Source organism: Austrofundulus limnaeus, unplaced genomic scaffold (assembly GCF_001266775.1).
Source record: "Austrofundulus limnaeus strain Quisiro unplaced genomic scaffold, Austrofundulus_limnaeus-1.0 Scaffold100, whole genome shotgun sequence".
In the NCBI taxonomy this organism is placed as follows: Eukaryota; Metazoa; Chordata; class Actinopteri; order Cyprinodontiformes; family Rivulidae; genus Austrofundulus; species Austrofundulus limnaeus.
Window position 1 is genome coordinate 598,080 of NW_013952502.1, and position 11,858 is coordinate 609,937.

The 11,858-nt window shown below is 37.8% G+C and overlaps 1 protein-coding gene across 4 annotated transcripts in view; it reads left to right on the plus strand.

Moving 5' to 3' along the window:
• Positions 1–926: 926 nt before the first annotated feature.
• ncapg2 (non-SMC condensin II complex, subunit G2) overlaps positions 927–11,858 on the plus strand; it is a 12,898-nt gene continuing 1,966 nt past the window's right edge. Inside the window, exons 1-21 of one of the 4 annotated variants that reach the window (XM_014013335.1) lie at positions 927–1,022; positions 1,236–1,318; positions 2,088–2,255; positions 2,524–2,638; positions 3,128–3,285; positions 3,768–3,902; positions 3,980–4,074; positions 4,161–4,317; positions 4,420–4,512; positions 4,589–4,714; positions 4,773–4,970; positions 5,121–5,273; positions 6,297–6,519; positions 6,612–6,709; positions 8,350–8,523; positions 8,598–8,668; positions 8,767–8,920; positions 8,995–9,168; positions 9,258–9,374; positions 9,840–9,983; positions 11,679–11,778. In XM_014013335.1, coding sequence (XP_013868789.1) covers positions 1,241–1,318; positions 2,088–2,255; positions 2,524–2,638; positions 3,128–3,285; positions 3,768–3,902; positions 3,980–4,074; positions 4,161–4,317; positions 4,420–4,512; positions 4,589–4,714; positions 4,773–4,970; positions 5,121–5,273; positions 6,297–6,519; positions 6,612–6,709; positions 8,350–8,523; positions 8,598–8,668; positions 8,767–8,920; positions 8,995–9,168; positions 9,258–9,374; positions 9,840–9,983; positions 11,679–11,778 — 2,731 coding nt within the window. In that variant the 5' untranslated portion in view covers positions 927–1,022; positions 1,236–1,240. The remainder of the gene's footprint in view (positions 1,023–1,235; positions 1,319–2,087; positions 2,256–2,523; positions 2,639–3,127; positions 3,286–3,767; positions 3,903–3,979; positions 4,075–4,160; positions 4,318–4,419; positions 4,513–4,588; positions 4,715–4,772; positions 4,971–5,120; positions 5,274–6,296; positions 6,520–6,611; positions 6,710–8,349; positions 8,524–8,597; positions 8,669–8,766; positions 8,921–8,994; positions 9,169–9,257; positions 9,375–9,839; positions 9,984–11,678; positions 11,779–11,858) is intronic. The other 3 variants (XM_014013336.1, XM_014013338.1, XM_014013337.1) reach the window with 3 other exon arrangements.

Here is an 11,858-nt window from a genome sequence, read left to right on the forward strand (position 1 = left end):
CACACACACACACACACACAAGTTTCAAAATAAATTGCAGGGTTTTCCACGGTATAATGTTTACCTAAGGGAAAATTTTATAGAATCCTGTCTAAATTATTGAAATTTCTGTTCAGTTTGTTTTTACAAAATGTGAAATAGTCTCTTTTGTTGTTTGTTTGTGAAAACTAACCAAAGGAGTTATTAAAAGAAAAGTAGCATTTTTTTTGTTTTGTGTTAAAAATGTTTTATATGTTTTATGTTCTGCAGTGTTATTTGATTGTTTACCTCTTCTTGGTCTTTGTGCCTGTTTAAAAACATAAAATGCATGTGTGCAAATTGTGAAATGTGCTCACTTTATTTTAATGGATTTGTACAATATTTATGGCTATATTTGTCTCAGACACAGAARGGGGGCATTTTAGGGCTATGAACAAGTGCTGTACACTACAGAAGTTGTCATAAAGGATACTTGAAAAGGGTTTGAGTGCTCTCAGTCCAAATGTGAGTCACACAAACAAAAGAAGTATAAACAAAGACAAAAATGATTGCATTTTATTATTAGATGGGGAAACGTGTAAAGATGCATCTCTGTCTATATGCTTGTATATGTTTTGCAATGAAGTGTAACTGTATTTTGAACAATGCATTTTTTTGTCATCTATCCTGTGCCTTAAAAACCCAAGATGTGATTTTTTTATCCTTTGAAAATGTCATTATTTCAAAATATCTGATGCCTCGTGACTTTTTATGAATAAATATTTTTGAAAAGTATTTTTTGTATTRGTATTATTCTAATAAATAATGAACGTTCATGTTAAAAGTATTAAACCGTCTGTTGAGCTAAGATTGCCGCACAGAAAAGATCTAATCTGTTGTGGTTTGTCGCCATCGTGTGGCTATTGGTGGTAATAACACTTTAACGTCAACGTGAGAAACTCGTGTTCGACGTAATGACGTACTTCGTACAAAATTTGCGCGGGTTTACCGCGGAAGGTAGAGGCTGTTATTTTCCTGTTCCCAACTTCCAAACTAAAACAAAGGTAATAAATGAAGTAAATGTATGTTCATCTAATATTTTAATGGATTTAAGTCTACTCAGGAGTGTTCAGAGAGCAGTGCGGGACGTACATTTAGAAATAACACTTTTAAGCTAACCGGCAGACAGACCGACGGGGTAGCCATGTTTGTTTTGGTTTCGTCAAAACGTCTGGGTTCGGTGTAAACATCTAAAGTTTCTGAATGTTGTATCGCAGAAATCATGTCTAAGCGGGAGACGTTTTTAGAAGCTGCTTGTAAGGAAAACGTTGAGGACTTCCTTCGCTTTATTCAGCTTCATGTAAGTAACCAACAACTACGACTACTGCTCCACATCACTATCTGTAAAACTTCATTTTCTTTGGAATACATTTGAAACATCAGAGCAGCTTTTCTGTCAGGGCTGCCAGTGAAGAAAAACAAGGTAGACTAAATARCATGCAAATAAATGCAAGCAGAGCAGTGAGATATCCCAGCTGGCTTCAGAAAMTTAATTATGGAAAACATGGGCCAAACAAAACTAAAACCATAGATGCATTTAAATATTCCACTTTTAAAATCGTTTACATGAGATTAGCTTAATAACTGAAGATCTTGTTGAAAATTTGCCACATAAAAATCCCTCCATCTAAAATATAAAGTTATATTTTCAGATGTCATGCTGTTATGTTTTGGAGCTTATTTATTGGAGCCAATAAAGAGAAAGCTTTTGTGAAATATTGAATGTCTTTTTTTTTTTTTTCACATTTCTAACAGCTCTCTCATCCAGCATTTTACATTTGTAAAGGTATTTCTCAGAATGAAAACATTCTTTTGTAGAAACATTCCACCTAAGAAATGAKACGAACCCTGACCTGAGTTTTTCAGTAGCATTTTAAAAAACTTTGAATCAGTCTCAAAGTTTTTATATGTTTGAGTTCAATGGTATGACCTYGTTGAAATCCAGGTTCTTTGACAGTATGAGGCCAATGCAATACCATTCTAAGCAAAAAATATTTAGTTATGTGTGAATGTCTCTGTGGAAAACCTTAAAAATCAAAATGTGACTTCTTGTCTGTGCCGCCGAGCAGAAGAACAAAACCGAGCCTTTTGATGTGGAAGAGGTGTTGCAGGAGATGTCCAGGGAGCAGAGGGAGGCTCTCTGGAGGAGGCTGGGGTCGCTCCTTCGGGCCGTCCTGCTGGAGTTGCCTCCTGAGCGCTGGGAGGAGGACATGCAGCAGGAATCAGCTGCAGACCCTGTGAGTCACTTCAAGTGTCTTTACTGTACTTYATTCACAAATCACAAAGTCCTGTCTGCTTCTTGTGAGCATTTCATACAACAAAGCCTTTTTTTTATAAACGAAAAGAATTTATTTTAAAATGTGAGGCAATATACTTTTATTATAATGTTTTTTACGTGTTTAAATAATGCTGTTGTATTTATTGTTTTTATTGCTGCTGCATGTAAAGCTGTCACCAGAATCTTGTACAAAAGTACRGTGACTACAATCTTTTCTTTTCTTTCAGAAACAAGTCATAGCTGTTGTGAACGGTGTGACATTAGTAGCCACTGWATCTCTGAAGGTTTTACAAGATGGGGACACCTACAGCCCACTTCTGGAAATTGCCCACATGCTTCACGGTGAGTTTCTTCTTTTACGATTTAAGTTGATCAGATTTATATTTAATTGTATTATATTTAGTTGTTTAATAGAAAGTGTTAACTTTAGAAAAACAATGCTTAGTTTAGTTTAATTGTATTTGCACCATAAAAATACAGATCAAAATTCAAGGGAAAAAAACAAAACAAAAACAATAACACTGCAGTTGATCATAAAATTATGAAATAAAATCGTATAAAAATTACCACCTTGAAAAATATGAATGGAAATTGAAATAGAATATGTAATAGTCATGATCACAACTCTTTAAGTACAGTTTTAGATAACTTAAACTCTTTCACAGAAGCCTCACTATCTTTTTAAATATTGATTCCTAAAGGTTTCCTTTTTACACCTAAAATCCCCAGCAGATTTTTGTTTTTAATACTAGATTGTACAGTATGTTGGAGTTGAAAGAGTCGTTTAAGGGTATGTTTTTGATGATTTCTGTTTTTGTTTTTATCCGTCAGACGTTCTGATGTCACTTCCTGTGTCAGAGGCTCCCCTGCAGCTCCTCTTACAGATTCTGTTTGAGGCCTGGTGGAAGAACGGGCTGCAGGAGCGGGAGAAATTTGGGCGCGCCGCTTTCCTCATCTCCCTGCAGAAGAGCTTCATCTTAAAGAAACCAGTCAGTATATTTACTGTATTGTTATGGTTAGCTCTTACGCCTCACAGCAAGAAGGTRTAATGGTAGGGGAAACACTGAATATGGATACAAAACATTTGAAGCAAACAAAAGTAAAAACTTAATTTAGCGAGCTGAAGGAAGACCTGTTGAGTGTAGACTCCTGCGTGGTTCTGCTTCTGGTAAAAAGTCACAGTTGTTTTTGTACTTGTGACTTCAGTAAGTTCTCATATTTAGCTTTGTGCAACGACTTGTATTGTAATCCTTTAACGCAGCGTCTCTAAGCATAAACACATAGGTTTGCCTTGAAATTCTGTGATAGTCTACCTCCTGAAAAAGAAGGCGCCTCATTGGTGGGACAAGTGGAATTCACCTGTGGGCCTGGTGTGGGCTGTCAGTTGCTCATCTCCACTCTAAAGAAACAGGACTTAAGAGCCAATAGGGTTTTTCAATATCCCAATATTCAATATTCGTTATTATTTCAGGGAGCTGAGATTCAAAGAGTCTGGAGTCTCCATGATGTGCTTCTGAGCCTGGACTACACGTCAGAAGACAACAAGCAAATTAACGACTTGCTGCTTCAGTGCTTTCACCGCCCTCTTTTCATTCGAAACGATGACGTGAGTCGAGCTGGTTCCAGTCGTGGCTCTGTCCTGGAGCCGTCAGCCTCATCACGTGTATATTATTACCTTTTCAGGGGAAGCGATTCCTGGTGTTTCTTTTCAGCTGGAGTGTCGATTTTATCTGGGTTATTCATGGCACGATCAAAAACCAGCTGGAGTTTTACAACAAGTATGAAAGACATTTTGGTCTCAGTTACACGGTTTAGTTTTTGATGCATGTTAAATACTCCCCCTCGTTTTTTTTTTTTCCTCCAGGATCATAGCTACTCACATTACTGAGATCTACTTCAGAGCATGGAAGAAAGCCACAGGGGATTTCCTGGAGAAGATAGAGAGCGTGTGCATTCAGGATTTTATGCGGAATGCAATATTTCTGCACAGAGCATCACCTGTTCACTCCAAAGTCAGACAAGTAAGTCCTTGAAGTAGCTTTCAATAATATTTATTTTAAGGATCTAGGTCTCATTTGCTTATGGAGTGTGCTGATTTTCCTGCTGCGCTTGCTTTCATGTAGATTGTGAGCTATTTCCACTCAAGAAAGGGCTGTCACAGCGTGGACACGATGCTTTATAATCTCTACAAGCCAATACTCTGGAAAGCTCTCAAAGTATGCCAACACATGTTACTGTGATTATATTAGTATTATTGTGTGTCTCTGTAGCCTAAAGCCATCCTGTTTGCAGGYTCCTAACTTTGAGGTGCGAGCAAATGCCACTCTGCTTTTCACCGAGGCCTTCCCAATCCACGACCCGGATGAAAGCAACGAGAATATAGACCTGAACATCCAGAAACAGCTGGATATGGCAATGGTAGGATTCCGCTTAACAAATTTAGCCTCACTTTTTGTTGTAAAGAAAGGGAAAATAGCTTCTTTTTTTTGCACAGGACCTCCTTAATGATCCTCACCCCACCGTGCGCTCTAATGCCACCCTGGGGGTCTGTAAGATCCTGGCTAAGTGCTGGGAGCTCCTCCCACCAACAGTCATCACAGACTTTATGAAGAAGCTAATGACGGAGCTCGCTGCCGACTGCAGCTGCCCCGACGTCCGCTGCTCAGTCTTCAAGGTAGCACGCCCGCTTTCRGCTTGAAAACAAAACAACGGTTCTTCACCTCTGCTGAGAAACACTCGTTTCTCTTTCTTAGTGATGAATCTCAAATATAAGACGAGTTTACAGAGGATGGTGTTTCATGTTTTCTTTTTTTCTCCTCCTTAGTGTTTGGTTCTTGTTCTGGACAATCCTCTCAGCCACCCCCTGCTGGAGAAACTCCTGCCCACTCTGAAGTACAGCCTTCACGATAACTCAGAGAAAGTCCGCACTGCTTTCCTTGACTTGCTCATCAAGGTGAAAGCAGTTCGTGCTGCCAAGGTACTTTGTTCTTTTTACCTCTCTTGAATTCTTAAAACCCACTGCATTTGGACTTTATTCAAACTAGARAAATTACATTTCCTGGGAAAATGCTAGTGTGAATGCTCCATGCTGAAAACATAAGCTGAAAAATATTTAATAGAAAAAGTGTTAAAGTGAGCTCACGTTGAAAAACTGAAAGAAGCAAAAAAGCCTAACTTTGCAGAAAAACAGTAAWAAGAAGCACAAATCTAGTTGAAAACAAAACAGCTAAAAGCTAAGAGCTAAAATAGGTGAATATAGCTGAAAACATTTGTAAGAAGCATAAATAGCACTAGGTAGCAGTAAAAAAGTATTAAAAGTAGAAAAAAGCAGAATAGCTAAAGTAGCATAATGTAGCTAAAATTAGCATAAAATAAGCTAAAGGTAGCAGCCACAATTTGAAAGTAGCACGCACCCAGTTGAAAAATAACTAAAACAGGAAAAAAAAAGGGCAGAAAAAACGTAAAATAACATAAAAATGATAATGTGTAGTAAAATAACAAACATCTGAAATTTTCAGTAATGCAGCTAAAAAGTATCTGGAAATTGTTTAATTAGCATAAGGAGCACAAGTTTGCTAACCTTAGCTGAAAAAAGTTATAATAGCTACAAAAAATGTGTATTTAGCTTTAAACTATTTTAAGGATGTTGAAAAGAGCTCCTTTCATTTTCAATGGCAAAACAGTGGCTAAATAAGTGAAATAGCTAAAAAAGTATAGATAGCTGAAATACCAAAAGTCATAGCACCCCTCACATGAATGAGCTGAATGTTTTGATATATGAATTGTTGAAATAGTGCCAATATAGTGGAATGAGTTAGATGCTAAAAAACGTACTGAAGAAAAAATGATCTGAAAAGTTTTAGCAAATATCTACTTTTGTTTTGTCACAAATCCAGCTGTAATTTAACCAAATTAAGAACAACAGGCAACATGTTGGTTAAAGTGAATGGTGGTTTTTTTTTTTTGCATTTCCTAAAACTTGTTATGTACTAATCTCCAGTTCTGGGACGTGTGTAACATGGACCACCTTCTGGCCCGTCTGGCTATAGACTCACACTCGGTCTCAAAGCGAGTTGTCGAGCTGCTCTTCAAGTCTTTCTTCCCCGTCAACGAGTCGGAGAAGGAGTGGTGCTGCCGGTGCATCACACTCATCCAGATGAACCCCATGGCTGCCAGGAAGTTCTACCAACACATTCACAAGCACACAGCACCCACTAACATAAGTAAGTGCAAACTAGTTTAAAAAAGAAAATGAATGTATTTACATGTTGTATTTTCTGTTATAAGATTGTGTATAATTCTGTTTTCTCCTCAGTAAAGTTTATGCTGGCTATCCGTCGCTGTCTGAACAGCTGCATCCAGGTGGACTGTGATGTGACAGAAAATAACGACGGCAACAAGGAGAACAGCATGGTGAGACGACAAAACAAAACAAATACAGTTTGATGTTTGAACAGACAAATCGTTTGTAAATGATCACATTTAACCTAAAACAAAAGATTTGGAAGCTTCAACATTATTATATAAGACTTTTTTTGTTTTTGTTAATGATTTATATTTTAAGCAGAAAACACTTTTTAAATTCATCTTCAGTTGTTTAATTTATACTCAAATATTCACACCCCACCCACTGCCCGACCCCCACCATTACAATCCTGTTAAAATAAACTACTATGACTAAAACATGGTGCTCTTGTGTTGTTTATTTCTTTGAATTCACTCATTTTAACTAAATTTGGAATGCTAAAAAAATCACTGACCATCCCTAGTTTCATATAATTTGTTTATGTTACCTGTAACAATTAATGGAGAATTGATTAATAATCAATTATAACTGCTGAAAATGTGAATTGATTCATGAAATCATAGTTAACTGATCTTTCTTTGTATTGTTATAAGGCAGGGCTATTCACCCGGCGGCCTGCGGGCCACATCCAGTCCACATGTCATCAAAGTTCGGCCCATCAATTGGTTCATTCATCTCTTAAGCCCAATTCCCCCGGTTTTCTACTTTAATTCCTATAAGTTTGTTTTAGCTGGACATAGACATGTTTATGTACAGAAACGTCAGAATCTTGGTTAAAAGCGGGTAAAAAACATTTCTGTGATTGTCTAAGATAGTTAAAACTACAAGCAGTTGAAGATAAAACTATGAAAGTGAAAATAAAATTGGTTTAAAAAATTTAGTAAATCAGAGATGTCATAATATTTGTGTTAAACAGCAGGCAGAATGTGTTATTTTTGTTTTTGAATGTGACGATTCACTTAAGCCCTGATTATTGACTAAATTCACAAATATAAGATTTTTTTTTCCCCAACAAAATGAGTTGTAGCCATTTTATAACCAAATATATTTCTTTTCTTTTAACATCAGTGTTATGGTCCTTGTATCAAACTGTAACTCTCGGTTGTCTCAGTAACAGAATATCACTTCAAAACAAATAAAAATGTCATTGTAAATCATTTTGTGACCAAAACTTATCAAGTATTAAACTGAATTTGTCTTAAAGACGTACCTTACAAAAGGGCTATTCAACTACAATTCATTTTGTTGGGGAAAAAAATCTTATATGTGAACTTAGTCAATAATCAGGGCTTACGTGAATCGATACATTCCTAGTTGCCTGTTTTTCCAAAAAAAAAAGATAAATTAATTTAATTTCCTTTTTTTATTTATACATGTAAGTCTCATTAAAACACAATTGTCTCATTTGCAAGAAAGACCTCTTCTACAGAAATACAACCAATAAAACACATTAACACAAAGTAAACAAATTAACAAAAGCGTGTTAAAATAAATTGTATATAAAATGTATAAATTGCTGCTAATCTGCTACATTTCATTTTATTTTGATATTTGATTTGTGTATTTTCTTTGTTTTTTTTATTGTATATAGTTATTTTTTTAATGAAATGAATATATTGTTTGAATTGAATAAATGTCTGCTATATCACAACCTGACATGATTAGAAGTAACATTAAAATAATGTCTGAATTCAGGGTGTGTATACTTTGTGTATTTGTTTCTGAAAATGCTCTTTTTCTAATTTAGCAGGGTGGGCCTCTTTCCTTGGGWCAAGACATGTCTGTTGTGGCCAGTTTGCTGGAGATCGTGGTCATCCTGTGGGAAAGTGTTAAAAAGGCACTAAAGCAAAACGAGGAGGCGCACAAGTACATCTCTGCTAAGTTTGGAAATGTCATGGCCAAGTATTTCCAGACTTTTGAGGTACMTTCTTTTTTTTGAACACAAATTAATTTGTTTGAGGAAAATGATTCTAGATGTAAAATATTTTTTTACAGGATGAGCGATGCATCGTTCCTCTTATAGAGTTGGCCTCATTTATGCCCGCAGCCGCAGTTCCAACATTTAGGTGAGCAGCAACGTGTTATTTCTTTGTTTTTTATTTATTTATTATTGGTAACATCGCCTTATTGTAACTCTTAACTCGTCTTGGGTCTCTCATCCTAGCTGCGGAGTCCTGTCCAGACTGAGGAGGATGGACTCGGGAGCCGATCCGGTACAGTTCGGTCCGCTGCTGGACTGCATCTGCAGCTGGGGTCAGGCTTCTGACGCTCTGGAACTGATCACTGACTGGCTCACAGAGTCCCTGCCCAAACAAGGGGTCAGTCAACGCAACACACGTTTTCAGTTTTGGACATGTCTCTTTTTGTAAAAGTTTCTTTTCACGAACTTCAGGAGAAGGTAACCAAAAGCAGAAAGGTGCGTATTCAGGAGACCGTGGAGGCCAAACCAGACCTGGCGCTGGCCTACCTGGACTACCTTTTAAGCCACACTTCTACACGTGAGCAAGTCTTGGCTCTTGGTCAGGGCCCTCTGAAGCAGCTCCATACAATCCTAGGCAACTGGAAGGTAGAACGGTGAATTATTTTGTTCATTTAAGTAACTGATGATAATATTTTCTGTAAGAGGTGTGTTCTGTGGGTCGTTTCTCTCGACAGTCAGTGCTGTACGTTCACCTCACCTCGACCACAGAAGACCCTCAGCATCCCAAAACAGAGACGGCGCTGAAAGCCTTTATGGTCCACGGTCGACTCGGTGCACATCTGCAGCACAACGCAAGTGTCCATATTTAGTTTGTGTCTCTTCTTGTCTTCATTCTTCTCATTCTGTGCTCGCAAGTTTCCCACCACAGTCTAGTTTTGCGTGTCTGAAGTTGCAAGTTTTTGTAATGAGACACTGAGTTGTGAATTTTAAATGAGCACTCTCTGTAATATCAAGGGATTAGATTCTTTTTGAATTGGAACTGACATTAAAACTGTCTAGACTTCTTAGGAATTTATTACTAAGTTTAAGCAAATTGAACTTAAAAGATCATCAGCAGATTATGAGATAATGAAAACGGTTGTTAGCTAGATTTTTCTTTTTTTCTTAGCAGCTACTCTGTTTGTTTCTGACACATTTCTCCAGATGACCAATTTTGAAGCCAATTTCTTTCTGGCGACGAGTCCGCTCCTTCTGTCTTCAGCTGCAAGGAAAGTTAAAGTAGAGATTAGAGTTTGTTGTTGTTTTTTATTTTTCAGCTGACAGAAGGTCGGGATTACCTGCTCTCTCTGGAGCACATGGCAGCGTGGGTTACAGACAGGGTGCTGCCCTTTTTTACCAAACCTTTAAGTGATGGTGAGGGTTCTGAGAAGTCTCAGCAGCTCGCCATACAGATAACAGAGGTGAGTTATCACTTAATTTACTTAACATATAGCTTCAGAACCTGTGTTGATATGTTGTGACATCCGCTTTTCATTAGGAGACTGTAACTATCAAAAGAAAAGCAGTTTTCAATAAACCTCGCCAGACGTTTACAGTTTCTGAAGCCATAATACTTTGTTTTGATTTCATCAAGTGTCTCGTCTCTGTAGCAGAGATTGAAATTTCTCACCCGTCATAAAGTGTGATGGATAGCAGAACCTGCTGTTGCTGCCATGCATAAAAAGCTAATCTTTTCTCACGTTATAAGACCAACAGGTGTTCCTGTCACTTTGAAAGAACTACCAATATCAAACCTGTTTGAGCAGACGCTCTGCATTTTTGTTTAAATCGTGGAAGAGAATAATGGGAATAGATGGTGTGTTGTCGCAGCAAGCTCCACAGATTCTCAGCAGGCAGATTTAATCATATCTGTTTGAGGGGGAAAGGGAAAAAAAAGCCACCTTTTGATTTTTATCAGATCCACTTTGGCTCCTGTACATAGACTGGATCAAGATGAAACACACRGTTATCTTGTTATTCTGAATGTTTGGTTGCCTCCCGCCTCCTCCTTTTGGGGCTTTCAACTCTGCTTCATAAATTTAGAATTGTCATTGATTTTTCTGCCTTGTCTCACACACACACAGAAGCACACACTTACATTTTGTTCTGCTCAAATCACCATGCTAATATGGACTCATTTTCATGACTACATTCAGACATTGGAAGATAAAGATGTTAGAAGATGTTGGATGTTAATAAATTAGGACAGTTGCCTGTTTTGTGAGAGACATGCATGTATTCTGGCAGAAAATCTGAGCTCACCTGCAACCATAGGCTACGTTCACACTGCAGGACTTAATGCTCAATTTAGATTTTTTGAAAAAAATCCAATCTTTTGAACATCTTGTGAACGTTCATATTATATTTTAAAAGCACCCTGCTTCAGACTCCTGTGTGAACGCTCCACACGGCACTAAAGTGACCCATATGCGCAGTAAAAGATGTGACGTCTCATCAGCCGGCTTGTTTGTTTACAGAGTTAGCTGGATGCTAAATTTAACACGTCAAATCTGAAGTTATTTAATCAGAGCTGATTAAATAATATGACCTGCTTGTTTAGTTCAGTGTTTATATCTGAACCTGCCTCTGACCGGATGCTCCGGTGAAGCTTTTTATTTTGGAACAAAACAACAAGCTGGAAATAAAGTATCGACCGATTAACTTTAGCATCGATATGCTCCACGACCCAGGCTGGACATTACTATTATGCTATCCACATGGAAAATGAAAAGTAAAAAGACGAAGCAACTGGACTTCTGTTTCGGAGCTGTAAACACAYGGAGCTACAGATTTAAACAGCGTGACTCGAGGTTAGTGTCTTATTGATCCTTCACCCCCTCCTCCCTGATGAAAAAGTCAGATGGAATGCAACACGAGCGTTCACACTGAGGTCACTTTGAAAACATCAGATATGTATCAGATTTAGAACCACATACTGAAACGGCCTGGATCAGATTTGAAAAAATCTGAATTGTCGCGTTCAGACGGTCATAAAGAAATCAGATCTGGGTCGCATTTACCTACAGTGTGAACGTAGCTATAGTTTCCACTTTATAACCCTTTCAAAATAAACTACAATTTCAGTGAAAAGTTAGAATTCTTCTGCACTTTTCCAGAGCTTCATCACGGTTTGCCGCGACGTTTTGCTCGTGGGCTTGGGTGACGAGACGTTCAAGGGTCAGATCCTCCATCTGTGCTCACTTATTCTCCTCTCAGGTGAGCTTTCTTTGTGTGTGTGTGTGTGTGTGTGTGTGTGTGTGTGTGTGTGTGTGTGTGTGTGTGTGTGTGTGTGTGTG